Below are 18,061 nucleotides of genomic sequence, written 5' to 3'. Positions count from 1 at the left end.
AACTCTCCGCTGCCTCATGTAGCACCTCTGTGGCTTTTATAAAGACATCCTGCCATGGGGCCCTTCAGAAACCACAGTTCCAGTGACCCAGCTTTTTATTCCTTTCCTTCTCTGCTCAGTCATCCAAAAACTAAGGGAAAATGAAAGATCCAGCTTGGGCGGCGGCTGGATCCCCTGCCCTGACACACGGCATTCTTGAATGCTAGGTCTTCTGAGTACATAAGTCAAAAAGGAAATAGAAGTGTAAATGATTTATTACACATTTTCAATTAGTAACTAGATACAGCACACACAGTATTGCACCACTGTAGAGAGTAGTCAAGATGCCGGCTCTGGAATGTGGAATTATCTTACAGTACCAGGCTCCTCTACATTATGGCAGGACACAGAAAGACTACTTAAGAGTATCTTGAGGAGAAAAACAGAAAAGAGAAAATGACTAACTATATGGTTTAGAACTTATTTTAACTGTATTTATTTTGTTTTTTGAGACAGGATTTTTCTGTATACCCCCAGCTGTCCTAGAACTCACTCTGTTTAGGCTGGCCTTGAACCCAGAGATCCCTCTGTCTCTGCCTTGTGAGTGCTGGGATTAAAGGTGTGCACCACCACTGTCAGGCTACTGGTATTTTGAATCCATTTTTTTCCTTATTAAAAATAAGATAGTAGGCTAGGTGGTGGTGCCCACACACCTTTAATCCCAGCACTCAGGAGGGAGAGGCAGGCAAATCTCTGAGTTTGAGGCTAGCCTGGTCTACAGCGTGAGTTCCAGGGTTACACAGGAAACTCTGTCTCCAAAAACAAAACAAAACAAAAAAACCAAAAAATAAGCTACTGACTTATGAAGCGTAAATTTGCCTTCAATAAACTGGTCAATATAACAAGGAATATTTATAGTCTGTTATTTATAGTATTCATTCATAACTGAAAAGCAGCACTTTGGAAGAGTACTCTTAAAATATTAAAATGTGTGAAAAATTCTACATTGGGAAAAAAATCACGCAGTTTAAAATATGAAGAAGGATGCTTAAAAGAAATCCCACACTAGCTCAGAACTGAGAATAATAGATGGTTATTTATTTAGGGGTAGACTCACAAATGAATATCCTCTGCTTGAATGGAGAACAGCAACCGAATCCCGCACCAGAAGAGAGGCTGGACGCACCCTTTACGTGGGTATAAATAATAGAAGAGGTCACGCCCCAGTGGGCGGACAACTTAAAAGCTACTGGCTGTAGGATTTCCTACAGCATCAATAAATGTAAATAACACGAAAGAGCACGCTCGTACCAGGCTGTACTGCACCACATCATTCTGTCCAATAGAAACCCGCCCACCCACAAACAGGGGTGACTGCAGCAGTAATAATACAAGCCAGAAATGTTAAGTAAATTTGAAAGTATCTTTAAATGTTTATTTTATTATAAATATAAGTAAAACATGCAAATACTGCACTAAACACTAGCTCTGAACCTAGAATCAACTAGATTTGTCACTCTGAGAAAACGTAGGCTGACCAGTGTCCTGATGATAACAAGTGACGGCGGCGAGCTCGTCATCACGTCCGACCACGGAAAGCCGCACACTTCTCTTTCCTCTTTCCTTCCCTTTATCTGTCCTATGGTCAGTGCCAATGTAATACTTAGTAAATTAAATACAATAATGGGGAAATAGTACTCTCTACTATATTTCATATTTACAAGCTATAAAAATAAGTTTTTCTGTATATAAAAAAATGAAAGGATAATATGTATTACAAGTTTTTTGGTTTTTCGAGACAGGGTTTCTCTGTAGCTTTGGAGCCTGTCCTGGAACTCCCTTTGTAGACCAGGCTGGCCTCGAACTCACAGAGATCCGCCTGCCTCTGCCTTCCGAGTGCTGGGATTAAAGGCGCCACCACCACCCGGCTTACAAGTTTTAAAAAGTATAACTGACATCACGGCTCGTGCCACAATTATACCCAGTCCGTAAGTTCTGTAGGCACAGGTCAGATAAGAAATCTCTCATCCACTAGCGTTTTGGTTGCCAAATTCTTTTGTCCTACTATATTGCGGATAAATCGAAAAATCTGGAAAAATAAAACAGTTGAGAAGGAAATTAAAGATTCATAAAAAATTAAATATGCAATTCAATTTTAAATATCTAAATTAGTCAATTTTCTCAACCCTTTCTTGTCACGAATGAGTATTTTAATTACTTGATGCAATCATTTTTAAACTATAAAATATTAGGAAATACTTTTATGAATTAATATATACCTCTCATATTCACAAAAACATACTTTTAAATACTTAAGGAAAATTTTTAACTGTCTAAAACTAAAGAAACATCAAAAGCATGTCCTTGGTAAAGACAGAATTTGTGCCTGATTCTAGACCTCTATCCAGGAATAATAAAGCAGGCCCTAAGGCACGCCTTCCTTCATGCAGGCGGTATTTCAGGAGCAGCTGCCGTCTCGTGAACTCTCCTTCTCAGAGGTTTCACCCACGCAGTTCTTTACTATGCACACAGGTGAGGTTGTGTGAGCTGGCGGTGTACAGCCCTGAATGGCGTCTCTAGGGCTTTCTGTTTTTGTATGAATGGGACTCATAATAATTAGTGCTCACTTTTGGCATGTAGGAGACTGGTAGCTAAGTATCTTCCTGGTTGCTCAAGGAACTTCTGCCCTCAAGTGGATCCTGGCATTTTACTGTCCCCAGGGACAGAGTGCAGAGTGTGATCTCCTGAATGGCTCCTCCTTTTCTTGGCAGGGTTGATCATATTCCAAACATGCCTGAAACCTGGTCATACATTCTTTAAGAATATAAATACCAGAGGGAGGAGGGATTATATGGGCAAAGGGGTCAAGACCATGATGGGAAAAGCCACAGAGACAGCTGACCCGAGCTAGTGGGAGTTCACGGACTCTGGACAGCTGGGGAACCTGCATGAGACTGAACTGGGCCCTCTGAATGTGGGGGACAGTTGTGTGGCAGTAGAACCAGGATTTACCCTAGTGCATGAACTGGCTCTTTGGAGTGCGGAGTGACACCTTGCTCAGCCCTGATACAGTGAGGGGGAGCTTGGTGCTGCCTCAATCTGATATGCCAGACTTTGTTGACTCCCCATGGAAGGCCTTACCCTTTCTGAGGAGTGGATGGGAGGTTGACTGGGAAGAGCGGGATGAGGGGAAGAAGGGGGACTGTGGTTGGTATGTAAAATGAAAAAAAAATAAATAGAAAAGAAAAATACCCACACTTCTAACACTCTGCTTTAGAGGAACCCAGAATATGTGTGGAGATTTACCTCTTGCTGCAGGTACGTGAGGAAGGACGCTAAAACAAAATTCTGGCAAGCCAAGTCCACAACACAGAAGAACAACAGATCAAAGATAAGGAGCGTGGCCTCGTTTCCATAATACAGCACGCTGCTGAAAGAATGGCCTTCGTCTGCAAAACCACGCATAAGATCCAGAGTCAGGTTAAAGTCCTGCAAGGCTGGCACAAGGGTTCTAGAGTTTCTGCCTCAGTTTCCTACAGTTTTGTCTCTCTTTGTACTGCACTGCACTGCATACACAACCCTGTCCTTTGTGAGATGGGAACACCCTGTCAAACACCTGATCAGTGCTGCAGACCCCGCTACCATGGGAAAACTATCAACAGACAGACACAAGTGCTATCCACAATTTAGGGGTTCAGAGAACCAACACTGCCAGGGAAGTCCGGCAAGGGCCTGTTTAATACAAGGTGGTGAAGTCAGGGAACTGGGCCTGTTTAGTATAAGGTGGTGACGTCAGGGAACTGGGCCTGTTTAATACAAGGTGGTGAAGTCAGGGAACTGGGCCTGTTTAGTATAAGGTGGTGACGTCAGAGAACTGGGCCTGTTTAATACAGGTGGTGACGTCAGGGAACTGGGCCATTTAATACAAGGTGGTGACGTCAGGGAACTGGGCCTGTTTAATACAGGTGGTGACGTCAGGGAACTGGGCCTGTTTAATACAAGGTGGTGACATCAGGGAACTGGGCCTGTGTAATACAAGGTGGTGACGTCAGAACTGGCACCATCTGTCACACTGCAGGTGCTAGGAACGAGAATGATCCAGCTTGTGGAAAGTCACTGAGCTGTTAGCAAGACCCTTACAATGTATGCACTTCTCTACATACACACAGGCTCCTTTCTTCTTTGTTGATGAGATCTCATCATGGCACTCAGGCTGACCTGAGACTTGAGGAGATGGAATTACAGGGTGCCAGGCCCAGCTTTGTTTAATTTTTCTTTGCTATTGCCTTTCCACCAACATTTCTGGTAAACCCCTAATCCCCTCTCCTGACATCTACCCATAACACCCCTCTCCTGGCACCTACCCATAACTCCCCTCTTCTGGCACCTACCCATAACACCCCTCTCCTGTCACTTACCCATAATTCCCCTCTCCTGGCCTCTATCCATAACATCCCTCTCTTGGCACCTACCCACAACACCCCTCTCCTGGAACCTACCCATAACACCCCTCTCCTGTCACCTACTCATATTCTGCTTTAGATTCTTTATATGTGAAAATTCCGAAAACCCTTTAGAAGGTCATACCAAGTTTAGAGTGAAGGGGATTTAAATATTCAGAAAGGTTAAACAACACTTTGAAGTTCACAAAGTGTGGCTCTAGCAGGTGTTGAGTTGGGCTTTAACCTCAGGGCAGAAGACTCTGAAGCTGTATTCTTAATGTCTGGCTCATTTCTTTAACTCAGCCTGCACCATGCTCCAGAGTATAATGCGTTACAGACATCAGTAGCCGTGCTCACGAGCAGTGGCTTCTAAACTGCTTTAACCATGTGCCTCACCAAAATAAAATGGAACACAGGAACAACTATAGTCCCATGAGGCTGAGTTAACAAAGTTCTCTTGTTTCTATAAAATTACAAACATCAATAAGAAAACGACTTAAGCTCCCCCCGCCTCCCCAAACGTGCAAGGGTTGAGGAGTCACCGTTGTAGAAGATGCTCCTCTCCATGGGTTCCATGAACTCTATCCCTAGGACCCGCTCCAGAAGCAGCTTATCTTTTATAAAGTAATCCATTTCCTTATGAACCTGGTTTGAGACGACAGTCATGTAAAAAACTGTAATGAAATAAGTGTTTTCCAATGAACGCAAAATGAGAAGCAGAAAAAAAAATGAGGAATGAATAATATATGAGAAACTTGAGTAAAATGAATCACTACACTAGTATTTATAATAAAAATATTTTTAGAAAAGTTTTAAATCTTAAATTCTGTGAATATATTGAAGGTTAGAGATACTGGAAATTGATTTATAGATGCCTTTAAGAATACAATCATATGGCCTGGAGGGATGGCTCAGCCGTTAAAGGCTAGGCTCACAACCAAAAATATAAGAGTTTGGTTCCCAGCACCCATGGCTGTCCCTCCAGGTACTTAAAATAAAAAGAAAAAAGAAAAAAAAAAGAATACAATCATAGTGTAAGCATTTCAATGAGTAATAAATAACATTTTGGTGACATAAAATTCTAGTACAGACATATTTAAGAGGACCATAATTTGCTAATGGGCACATTAAATTCACATCTTTTATACACTCTAACTTTCTCTCGAAACCATACATTGTTAGTGACTGTAAATGTCTTAAAATATTATTCGTAAGTATTAAATGAGACAGAAAGCAAAACCAGCAAAAGGTTCCCTGACACAGCTGAGACTATAACTGAGCCCATTGAACTTCTCAAAAGCAGCAGACGACACCAGCATACATACGTGATCAATGAAAGAGCCAAGGAACTTATTCATTGCGTGGTACGCTTTTACACTTTGTTCGAAAGTGCTTGCTGATGAACTCAGTAACCTGGCGGGGCCATTTCTCTAATATGAAAAAGAGAAATGTATAAATATAACAACACACTTTGCTATATATACACACATACACACACACACACACACACACACACACACACACACACACACACACTGTGGAAACACGCGCAAACAATCCTTTACAAACCCTTGTTAGTGTTTCATGGATTCTGTCATAGTGCTGTCTCATCTGATCAGAAACTGCAATCTGGAAAGTCTGCCCGTCCGTGTTGGGTACCAAACCTCTTTGGCTGCACAAATTTTCCTGAAAAATTGAAAGAATTTACATTAAGATAAAAACAACTACAAAAGGCCTTTCTTAGAAAGAGAAGTGCACCATTTTCTTTAGCTGGTGTCACATGTTACGAGACTGATTAACCTGGTGGAATTTGGCTGATGCTAACTTGAGACAAAGATTCTAATGTCACTCAAGGTCCCCCCATCCCTCCAGATTTGGCCATGTTCCCTGCACTCTTACCCCAGCTCCCCTATAGGTCTCCACGGTGACTCCTCTACTCTGCTACCTACACTGCCCGGTTCACTGAGTATTTGGCCAGACTCCTGTATTCAGGGTCTTGAACTGGTATCCCTGCAGCTCTCAAAACACCTGTGAGCATTTCAGGTTCACTTTAACATGGGGAAGACATGAACTGTATTCCTACCGCTTCTCTTTTGAGGTTCATGTTCATCTCCTCCATGTTCGTGTCTGCGTGTCCGTGCACTGACCTCCCGTGGATGTAATACCCGAAACACCGGTGCGACAGCAGAAACACGGACACCTACAGAAGGAGAAGAAATCAGAGGCTCATACACAAAACTCCAAACCAAGTTTTTGTTCAAATCATTCCCCCCTCCAAAAGAATTAAGTCTAACTGTTTAGGAAGTACATAAAATGGAAACCAGGGTAGTGATGATAATAAAGGTTTTGTTTTGTTTTGTTTTTATAGATGGAAAAAAGAAAGGTTTTCTAAAAAAGGAAGACATTCTGAAATATAAATACATTTCAGGGGCTGTAGGATGAATAAATTATTAATTATTCATAATTAAGAAATGTGGATAAAGAAAAGAAAAGCTAAAGTAGGAATATTAACTTGTGGAGCATTGTATCTGTTTTTCAGATTAAAAGCTGGTTGAAAATTAGATTAATAACCCAATCCTCACAGACCAAGATGATAAACTGCAATAGCACTGTTTTGTCAGATGTGCACACACTGCAGTCATCTGTAAACACCGCGTCTGTCAGGTGTGCACACACTGCAGTCATCTGTAAACACACCGCGTCTGTCAGGTGTGCACACACTGCAGTCATCTGTAAACACCGCGTCTGTCAGATGTGCACACACTGCAGACATCTGTAAACACCGCGTCTGTCAGGTGTGCACACACTGCAGTCATCTGTAAACACCGCGTCTGTCAGGTGTGCACACACTGCAGACATCTGTAAACACCGCGTCTGTCAGGTGTGCACACACTGCAGTCATCTGTAAACACACCATGTCTGTCAGGTGTGCACACACTGCAGTCATCTGTAAACACCCCGTCTGTCAGGTGTGCACACACTGCAGTCATCTGTAAACACCCCGTCTGTCAGGTGTGCACACACTGCAGTCATCTGTAAACACCCCGTCTGTCAGGTGTGCACACACTGCAGTCATCTGTAAACACCGCGTCTGTCAGGTGTGCACACACTGCAGTCATCTGTAAACACCGCGTCTGTCAGGTGTGCACACACTGCAGTCATCTGTAAACACCGCGTCTGTCAGGTGTGCACACACTGCAGTCATCTGTAAACACCGCGTCTGTCAGGTGTGCACACACTGCAGTCATCTGTAAACACCGCGTCTGTCAGGTGTGCACACACTGCAGTCATCTGTAAACACCGCGTCTGTCAGGTGTGCACACACTGCAGTCATCTGTAAACACCGCGTCTGTCAGGTGTGCACACACTGCAGTCATCTGTAAACACCGCGTCTGTCAGGTGTGCACACACTGCAGTCATCTGTAAACACCGCGTCTGTCAGGTGTGCACACACTGCAGTCATCTGTAAACACACCGCGTCTGTCAGGTGTGCACACACTGCAGACATCTGTAAACACACCGCGTCTGTCAGGTGTGCACACACTGCAGTCATCTGTAAACACACCGCGTCTGTCAGGTGTGCACACTCTGGAGTGCATCTGTAAACACACCGTGTCTGTCAGGTGTGCACACACTGCAGTCATCTGTAAACACACCATGTCTGTCAGGTGTGCACACACTGCAGACATCTGTAAACACACCGCGTCTGTCAGGTGTGCACACACTGCAGTCATCTGTAAACACCCCGTCTGTCAGGTGTGCACACACTGCAGTCATCTGTAAACACCGCGTCTGTCAGGTGTGCACACACTGCAGTCATCTGTAAACACCCCGTCTGTCAGATGTGCACACACTGCAGACATCTGTAAACACCGCGTCTGTCAGGTGTGCACACACTGCAGTCATCTGTAAACACCGCGTCTGTCAGGTGTGCACACACTGCAGTCATCTGTAAACACACCGCGTCTGTCAGGTGTGCACACACTGCAGTCATCTGTAAACACCGCGTCTGTCAGGTGTGCACACACTGCAGTCATCTGTAAACACACCGCGTCTGTCAGGTGTGCACACACTGCAGACATCTGTAAACACCGCGTCTGTCAGGTGTGCACACACTGCAGTCATCTGTAAACACCGCGTCTGTCAGATGTGCACACACTGCAGACATCTGTAAACACCGTGTCTGTCAGGTGTGCACACACTGCAGTCATCTGTAAACACCGCGTCTGTCAGATGTGCACACACTGCAGACATCTGTAAACACCCCGTCTGTCAGGTGTGCACACACTGCAGACATCTGTAAACACCGCGTCTGTCAGGTGTGCACACACTGCAGTCATCTGTAAACACCGCGTCTGTCAGATGTGCACACACTGCAGACATCTGTAAACACCGCGTCTGTCAGGTGTGCACACACTGCAGTCATCTGTAAACACCGCGTCTGTCAGGTGTGCACACACTGCAGTCATCTGTAAACACCGCGTCTGTCAGGTGTGCACACACTGCAGTCATCTGTAAACACACCATGTCTGTCAGGTGTGCACACACTGCAGACATCTGTAAACACACCGCGTCTGTCAGGTGTGCACACACTGCAGACATCTGTAAACACCGCGTCTGTCAGGTGTGCACACACTGCAGTCATCTGTAAACACCGCGTCTGTCAGGTGTGCACACACTGCAGTCATCTGTAAACACCGCGTCTGTCAGGTGTGCACACACTGCAGTCATCTGTAAACACACCATGTCTGTCAGGTGTGCACACACTGCAGACATCTGTAAACACACCGCGTCTGTCAGGTGTGCACACACTGCAGTCATCTGTAAACACCGCGTCTGTCAGGTGTGCACACACTGCAGTCATCTGTAAACACCCTGTCTGTCAGGTGTGCACACACTGCAGTCATCTGTAAACACCGCGTCTGTCAGGTGTGCACACACTGCAGTCATCTGTAAACACCGCGTCTGTCAGGTGTGCACACACTGCAGTCATCTGTAAACACCGCGTCTGTCAGGTGTGCACACACTGCAGTCATCTGTAAACACCCCGTCTGTCAGGTGTGCACACACTGCAGTCATCTGTAAACACCGCGTCTGTCAGGTGTGCACACACTGCAGTCATCTGTAAACACCGCGTCTGTCAGGTGTGCACACACTGCAGTCATCTGTAAACACCCCGTCTGTCAGGTGTGCACACACTGCAGTCATCTGTAAACACCGCGTCTGTCTGGTGTGCACACACTGCAGTCATCTGTAAACACACCATGTCTGTCAGGTGTGCACACACTGCAGACATCTGTAAACACACCACGTCTGTCAGGTGTGCACACACTGCAGTCATCTGTAAACACCGCGTCTGTCAGGTGTGCACACACTGCAGTCATCTGTAAACACCGCGTCTGTCAGGTGTGCACACACTGCAGTCATCTGTAAACACCCCGTCTGTCAGGTGTGCACACACTGCAGTCATCTGTAAACACCGCGTCTGTCAGGTGTGCACACACTGCAGTCATCTGTAAACACACCATGTCTGTCAGGTGTGCACACACTGCAGACATCTGTAAACACACCACGTCTGTCAGGTGTGCACACACTGCAGTCATCTGTAAACACCGCGTCTGTCAGATGGACACCCACAGCTGCAGACGGTCGGAAGGTACTCACATTGCTCATGGAGCACAGGTCGACGAACTGCCGGATTTTGTCTTCTACAAATCGCTCATAAAAGGCCCCAAAGAAGAAAACCTGAAACAGTCAGTCAGGCCATGAGTGTCTGCCAGCCAAGCATACAGTGGCTCTAAAGGTTTCCACAGGATAACATCCCACTTGTCAGTTCTGACTCTAACCTCAGAGGAAGGGAGATTCAGAACTACGCCAGGAGTTACTGAGTGAGTCCATTTTGAATTTTCAAAACTTCTCTTGCTAACGAAACAAGGACAGACAAGGGTAGGAAGACAGTGACTTACAAAGTTAGCATATATTAGTGCTGGGGAGAGGGCTCAGTATATAAGAGGCCCTGAGGGGGCTGGAGAGATGGCTCAGTGGTTAAGAGCACGGCCTGCTCTTCCAAAGGTCCTGAGTTCAATTCCCAGCAACCACATGGTGGCTCACAACCATCTGTAATGAGATCTGGTGCCCTCTTCTGGCCTGCAGACAGAACATTGTATACATAATAAATAAATAAATCTAAAAAAAAAAAAAGAGGCCCTGAGTCAGGATCCCCAGCAGCCACAGCAGAAGGCTGGTGTGGAGGCAAGCAGCTAACCTCAGCACGACGGTGGAGAGAGGCGGGTCCCCACTCACTGAGAGACCCTCAAGAAGTAGAGAGGAGTAGCTGAAGGAGACACTGGATTTTGATATTCGGCTTACACATGTACACATACAGATGTACACCTACATGTGCATGCTTATACAAACAGGTCTGTATACCACCCACTCACACATACACATGATGTACACCTACGTGCACACGCTTATACAAACAGGTCTGTATACCACCCACTCACACATACACATGATGTACACCTACATGTGCATGCTTATACAAACAGGTCTGTATACCACCCACTCACACATACACATGATGTACACCTACGTGCACACGCTTATACAAACAGGTCTGTATACCACCCACTCACACATACACATGATGTACACCTACATGTGCATGCTTATACAAACAGGTCTGTATACCACCCACTCACACATACACATGATGTACACCTACGTGCACACGCTTATACAAACAGGTCTGTATACCACCCACTCACACATACACATGATGTACACCTACATGTGCATGCTTATACAAACAGGTCTGTATACCACCCACTCACACATACACATGATGTACACCTACGTGCACACGCTTATACAAACAGGTCTGTATACCACCCACTCACACATACACATGATGTACACCTACATGTGCATGCTTATACAAACAGGTCTGTATACCACCCACTCACACATACACATGATGTACACCTACGTGCACACGCTTATACAAACAGGTCTGTATACCACCCACTCACACATACACATGATGTACACCTACATGTGCATGCTTATACAAACAGGTCTGTATACCACCCACTCACACATACACATGATGTACACCTACGTGCACACGCTTATACAAACAGGTCTGTATATCACCCACTCACACATTTGAATAAGTCAGTGTATTGCTGGTCAAGATAAAAGTTTACTTTCCCAATTTTTCTCAAATTTTTTTGAGAAATTGTGAATTTCAAAAGCCATTAAAAACTTTATGAATTTCAAATTAATTCTGAACAGAATAGCATATAAAACATATTTAACATTAAATTTTAACTATTGGTAATACATTTCTTTTAAATGAAATACTTTTAAGTGTTTAATTGTATAGGCTTAATAGCAATACTACGTAAGGAAATTTTATGAATTAAAGTTTCAATTATAGCCGGGCGATAGTGGTGCACGCCTTTAATCCCAGTACTCGGGAGGCAGAGGCAGGCGGATCTCTGTGAGTTCGAGGCCAGCCTGGTCTACAAGAGCTAGTTCCAGGACAGGCTCCAAAACCACAGAGAAACCCTGTCTCGAAAAACCAAAAAAAATAAAATAAAATAAAATAAAAAAAAAATAAAAAAGTTTCAATTATAGACCTTTTTAGATGTTCCAGAGAAACCTATTTCCTAACTGCCCTACTTAGAGCTACCCACTGCTCCCTCATGCAGAGCTCGTCTCTGTTGATTATCTCATATCCTGTCAGATATCGTCATAGCAACACCACACACCCTCGGTAGCTCTTGTGGGAGCATCCCCATGACTTCAACACAAGGTCTATTATATAAACCATGCTGAAGTCTAAGAATGAACTTGACCCTATAGCAGCTGACTCCTAGTACTGACCAAACAATAATGGCAGCAATAACAAGTCAACAACACACACACACACACACACACACACACACACACACACACACACACACAGAACATGAAAATGACAACAGCCACGATCTGAACACGTGGAAGGCGTGGGCACTAGCGCCTCACTGTCACAATGCAGAGAAAGATTTCTGACCGGTCTGAAGGCAGAATGAGAGCACAGAAAGAGGTTAGGTGGTGGCAAGACTGCCAATGACTGTCCCTTTCTTCTTAGCCACAGACCTGTGCTTTGGGCAGGGCACACAGATGCCTCGCCAAAGGGCATCAGCACAGTTAGGTGTTCGAGTCCAGAGATACCAAATGGTACCTCACAAAGACTCTTTTTTTTTTCTTTAAAAAAGCTTTAGTTTGAAGTGTGTGTGTCTGCTAATGAGTACATATATGTGCATGCAAATGTGTACAGAGGCAGAGAGGCCACTGGGTCCTCCAGAGCGAGAGTTACAGCTGTGAGCACAGAGGTTGAGGGCTTGGAACTAAATTCTGGTCCCCTGCAAGAGTGCCCCATGCTGTTCAAGCTGGTTTAAATCACTAAGTCAAACTATGATATGGCCTAGTCACCTGAGAAAGGAGTTTCAGTCTGGGGACTTCCCAGGTCAGCCTGGCCTTTGGGCATGTCTGTTGGGGACCATCTTGATTATTATTGATGCAGGCGAGCCCAGTTTCCTGTGGGCAACAGCACTCTGTGGGTCCTGTGCTGCACGAGAAGCCTAGTGAAGCATGAGCTGTAGCCAATCCAGCGAGCAGCCTTGCTCAACGGGAAGACTCAGCTTCCTGATGGATTTTCCGCCCCGACACCCTCGTGCTCACCTGTGACCCCTAGCTGTATACGTCAGAATGACCAAAGGAGAGTGGTGCACTCCTGAGCAGCCATTTCTCTAGCCCCAAGACTTAACAAGGGACCAGGAAACCAGACTCCCGGCTTCCTCCTGCAAACCATCAGTCATCATGGGCCAGGAGATGAACTCAGGGATTCCACCCGACAGAGAAGAACATGTTTCTGGGTCCTGACGACACCAAGTCACCTCTTCAGCCTGTATTTCCGACCTCTGCTCTTCTTTTTCACCAGGAGAAGATGGAAGGGAACGGCTTGCCCCTCCCCCTTCCTGTTTTGCTTTGTTGTTAAATTTAATTAAATGGCAATTTTCAGATGGTATTCTGTGAAATTCTCTCTAACAAGGCTACTTTAAGATCAGATGAAGTAGGTACGTTCACAAGACACATCACTCATCAAAGATCTTATTTCATCCTCTCCTGGTGGCATTCACTAGCTCTCACCAGCCCAGCTCTGCAGCTTCCACTCTGAGCAGTGTTACCAACGCAAAGTGTGCATTCCTCAAACCAGTTCTCAGCTGGGAGCATGGTTCAGAGCAGAGCGCTTGCTGGCGTATGTAAGGCCCTGTGTTCAGTTCCCAGCCCTGGGGAAAGCCCTTTCTCAGTTATGGAATGCCACTTGAATCCAATTGAAAGGAAAACGACAATTTAAACAGACACAGGTAAAGAAAACACTATCTAAATAAAGATAAACAACAAGAAAAAGAAAACACCTGAAGTATACAAGCATATCTGGCCCCTTAGTTACATTTAAACCAGAGTCTGCCCTAGATCTGAGTCTCCACTTCAGAGTCCACAATGAATAGGAAGTAACCGTGAAACTAAACTGCCTAGGTTAATCCCAGCGCTGCCAACTCTAACTGTGAGACTTAAAGCAATCATTTAACTCTCCAGAGCCTCAGGTCTCCTTGCTTGTTACATGAGGACACTGCCTTAACCCATCTCTGAAGGCTAAAGTACAGACTAAGTAGTCAGTGTGTGTAAAGCCACGGATCTCCCAGTGCTTGGATCAGGATACAATACAAATAGTTATTGTTATTGCCTTTGTCGCCTTCTTTCTGCTGTAGTACTCAGCATTTGGAGAGACGCTGGTATACAGGCAGGGCTATAAACTGGCATTGTACCTACGCACAGTCTCGTTACCTGTATTATCCCGATCACCAGCCAGATAGCAGTGGCCACAGCATATCTCAAAATGCGGCTATAAGGTGCCACGTAGTCAGACGGGTTTCTAGAAAGGCTGGAAGACGAATCCATCAACGCTAAGTTTTTGAATCCCACAACCTGAAGCAAAAAAAAAGGTGAGAATTTACAGACATAGGTAAAGAAAACCCTTCCAGACTAAAAATGAAATATTCTTCTCTATTCACCTTGAAAAACTAAAACGCCCAAGGTTGTAAACAGCAGGAAAACCAAGACACAAATTACAAACCTAAAACTACCAAAAAGTTAAACAAATAACTAGCAATTTATAAGTATTTAACATGTACCCTTTAGTACACTAAATACTTTCTGTATTTCAAAACAATATATTCCAAGCCGGGCGGTGGTGGCGCACGCCTTTAATCCCAGCACTTGGGAGGCAGAGGCAGGCGGATCTCTGTGAGTTCGAGACCAGCCTGGTCTACAAGAGCTAGTTCCAGGACAGGCTCCAAAACCACAGAGAAACCCTGTCTCGAAAAACCAAAAAAAAAAAAAAAAAAAAAAAAAAAAGAGAGAAAAAAAAAAAAAAACTTGGTCAAAACAATATATTCCAAAATGTCTTCCAAGGAATGTATGTCCCTTCTTGGATGAAACGAAGCCACAGTTGGGGAGGTTTGACGGGTCTATCACACTGACTGCCACGGCTCTTCTCCTTGGAAAACAAGGCCCTAAGGATTTTACAGCAAGGTTTCTATACAATTCTATGTTCTCTAGGGTTTTGCAAAGCTAACTGCGGAAACATGTAATACCTTTTCAAGGTCATCAAATATTCAAACCCTTTTTACTATTTTGGGGTTTGAAGTATGCTCTCCTTGGCTTAGGTGAGGTTGGAACTTGCTGTGCACATGATCTTGAATTCTTGAGCCTCATCCACTTCCACCTTCAGAGAGTCTGCTGCAGACCACTGGTACAAAAGCTACCCCCTAGAAACCCAGAGTGTTCAAATCCATGAGCCACGAAGAGGAGTGCTGGGGACCCGGGGGCTGCAGGGACAAGGAGCGAGCGATTGACTGCAGGACCAATGCATGGCTGCAGCAGAATGAAGAGTCTGGGCTTTGCAGACGAGGAGCTCAGGAGGCAGACGTGGTGAGTCCATCCCACAGCACTGCCCTGTGCACTGAGAGCTCCAGACGGTGCACCTTCCAGGGACTCGTCACAACTTTTGTTTTATAGGAAAGATCAAGAGGAAATAAGGACAAGCCACAGAACAAGCTCCACTGTCTGGGAACTTACTTGCAATCAGAGTAACACTGTGCAGCGCTAATAAGCTGCACTCAGCCGCATCAAATGCCCACAGTACACAGTTTATACCTCCAAAAAGAAGAGTGTGCTGAGCACTTGGAAGAGAGGATTGGTTTTCCTCACAGTCTGAATCTCATTCCATTCATTTGCTATAAAGTATGTCCTCCAGATGCTCACAGGAACAGTGGCACTCCTGACACCGCCCTCACCTGGGGGGAGAGGAAACGAGTAAACACTGTTCTCCTTCACCCCGCAAGGCAGCAGCAGGACTCGGGCACAAACACTGACTTCAGTTACCTTCGACAGCTTTAAGAACTTTTCCTTTGGGCCGCTCCCAATCAATAAAGAATATATCTATGGTAATCTGGGAGATGAGCTTGTGCAAAAATTGTAGAGCCTAAAAATAACACAAAACAAAACACCTGAAAATATCAGTATTTAAGACTGATCATAAAAACAACACAGTTCTTTTCAAAACACAGTGCAATCACGAGAGTCACCAAGGGCACAGAGATGTCACACACCCATCCATTCACCTCTTTTCCTTCTGTACTTAAATTAGGAGCATGAAAAAGCTGAGCTGGCCTTCCGCCCCTCCCTACAGGCCCTTGCTTAAATGGCACCCTTTCTCCAGGCTCTACATTCTCTGACTTCTCGGTGAGCAGGGTGGCTGCAAAGCTGGGTGAAAGCAGCGGATGCCCCGTGTCTTCTCTCTGGGGCTGAGATGGGAAGCAGACTGTCGCTGACACAATCCTCTCCCTTGCAGGCGCGCGGTCAGTTTAGACCCAGTCTCCTTCCTGGGGCACTACTGATGGAAAGATAAAGCCAAGCAAGGGCGGTAGCGTCCGGAAGAGTCACTTTCTCAGTGGGTAAAGCAGATGGGGTGAAGCCCCGGAGGAGGACAAGGGAGGAGGGCATGCTGAGGGGCGGCTGCCACAGCGAGGAGGAGGAAGGACTGACAACAGCGTCTACAATCCCAGCTCTTGCCGGTGCTGGCTGTCACTCTTCATCGACAGAGATAACATCCATGATGGAAGTTGTTTGTCCCATTGTGAACACATTCCAGATTTTAAAGGAAAAGTTCAATATTGAAATATCATTTTATCAAATTAGCTACAACTTATGATTTCTCAGGCATATGATTTAAGTCATAACTTCAAAAGGAATAAGTAAAGTCACATCTCCTATGTAAAATAAAAAGAAGGATGCTTTCTTTCAAAACCAAACAAAATTTATGCCAAAAATCGTAAAAGCATCTGAATTTGCAAGATGCACTAGCTTTTTAGCAGGCTTCTGAGACTGAGGAGCCTGTCCTGGACACATACCTTCATAGCAAAGGCACACCCCACATAGGTAACAAAACGTTCTTCCTGAGCTGGCATCGGCAGCAAAACAGAGACAGACTTCTGTGCCTAAAACAACAATCACACAAGGCTTTCAGGACGCAGTTACAAGCCAGAGGAAGCATCCTCTGGAAACAGGAGCATCCTCAACCAATGGCTCACCAACAGGTGGGGAGCTCAGTAGCTGCCACGAGGAGCTTGAGCAGAAATGTCCCCTAACAAAAGTAGTTCTATTATTAAAGCAGTTTCTAGTTATTCAGAGCTGGCATTCAGGTGAAATTCAGAAATTGACTCACTTTGAAGAAAATAAGCCAATAGAGACCAGTTCCCACTGTGACGATAAAGAACACATTGGCCAGATCACCAGCATAGTACACCAAGAATTTCATAACTGTCTGCAATTTAAAAAGAATTACAATTGTTAGAGATTCCGTTTATTAGCTCTTTATTATATTTATTTCTGCTGAGGGTTTGCTTTACTTTACTTTTATCATATGTAAAATGGGAATACAAAAGTGATACTTCTATTTTAAGAATGTAAAGTATAAAAACACTTTCTTCTCACTGTATCCGCATGGTCTGGGTGCGCGAGTGCTGACTGCCATGGAAGGCATTTAAAGGTCAGAGGATGATTTTGTGGAGCTGGACTTCTCCTTCTACCTTTATTTGGGTTTGAGGGATAGAACCTAGGGTGTGGCATGTGCCTTTACTTTACTTGAGCTGTCTTTTTCATTTACTGTTTTAGAATTGTGCACATGTGCATGCAAACACCCACTTGTGAGTGCAGAAGAGGGCAGATCCCCTGCAAGTGGAGTTACTGGTGTTGTGAGCTGTCAGACACGGGTGCTGGGAACTGAGGTTGGGTCTTGAACAAGGCAAGTATACTCTTAATCACCAGCCCTCTCTAGCCACCGAGTATCACTTCTAATAATATTAATATACTGGCCATCTGTATCCACACACTACAAAGGCCCACTGAGCTCGCCTGCTCTATGCCTCCTGACTCCTCATTCCATTCCTCTTCCATTCATCTCACCTTTCGCTTTATGAGAAAGTGGAAGCTGCTTCCAAGTTCCCTAAGTTGGGAATGGC

At 44.9% G+C, this 18,061-nt stretch overlaps 1 protein-coding gene across 3 annotated transcripts in view; it reads right to left on the bottom strand.

Moving 5' to 3' along the window:
* Window positions 1-1,388: 1,388 nt before the first annotated feature.
* Window positions 1,389-18,061, bottom strand: part of Tmem67 (transmembrane protein 67) — a 40,666-nt gene continuing 23,993 nt past the window's right edge. The window contains exons 17-28 of one of the 3 annotated variants that reach the window (XM_075966949.1): window positions 17,266-17,364; window positions 16,952-17,038; window positions 15,924-16,023; window positions 15,696-15,835; window positions 14,325-14,465; window positions 10,086-10,166; window positions 6,505-6,621; window positions 5,991-6,107; window positions 5,747-5,851; window positions 4,964-5,066; window positions 3,286-3,428; window positions 1,389-2,068 (exon numbers count right to left, since the gene is read on the bottom strand). In XM_075966949.1, coding sequence (XP_075823064.1) covers window positions 1,988-2,068; window positions 3,286-3,428; window positions 4,964-5,066; window positions 5,747-5,851; window positions 5,991-6,107; window positions 6,505-6,621; window positions 10,086-10,166; window positions 14,325-14,465; window positions 15,696-15,835; window positions 15,924-16,023; window positions 16,952-17,038; window positions 17,266-17,364 — 1,314 coding nt within the window. In that variant the 3' untranslated portion in view covers window positions 1,389-1,987. The remainder of the gene's footprint in view (window positions 2,069-3,285; window positions 3,429-4,963; window positions 5,067-5,746; window positions 5,852-5,990; window positions 6,108-6,504; window positions 6,622-10,085; window positions 10,167-14,324; window positions 14,466-15,695; window positions 15,836-15,923; window positions 16,024-16,951; window positions 17,039-17,265; window positions 17,365-18,061) is intronic. The other 2 variants (XM_075966951.1, XM_075966950.1) reach the window with 2 other exon arrangements.

Source organism: Microtus pennsylvanicus, chromosome 3 (assembly GCF_037038515.1).
Source record: "Microtus pennsylvanicus isolate mMicPen1 chromosome 3, mMicPen1.hap1, whole genome shotgun sequence".
NCBI lineage: Eukaryota > Metazoa > Chordata > Mammalia > Rodentia > Cricetidae > Microtus > Microtus pennsylvanicus.
Note: the sequence above shows the minus strand (reverse complement) of the source record. Positions and strands in the feature narration are given on the sequence as shown.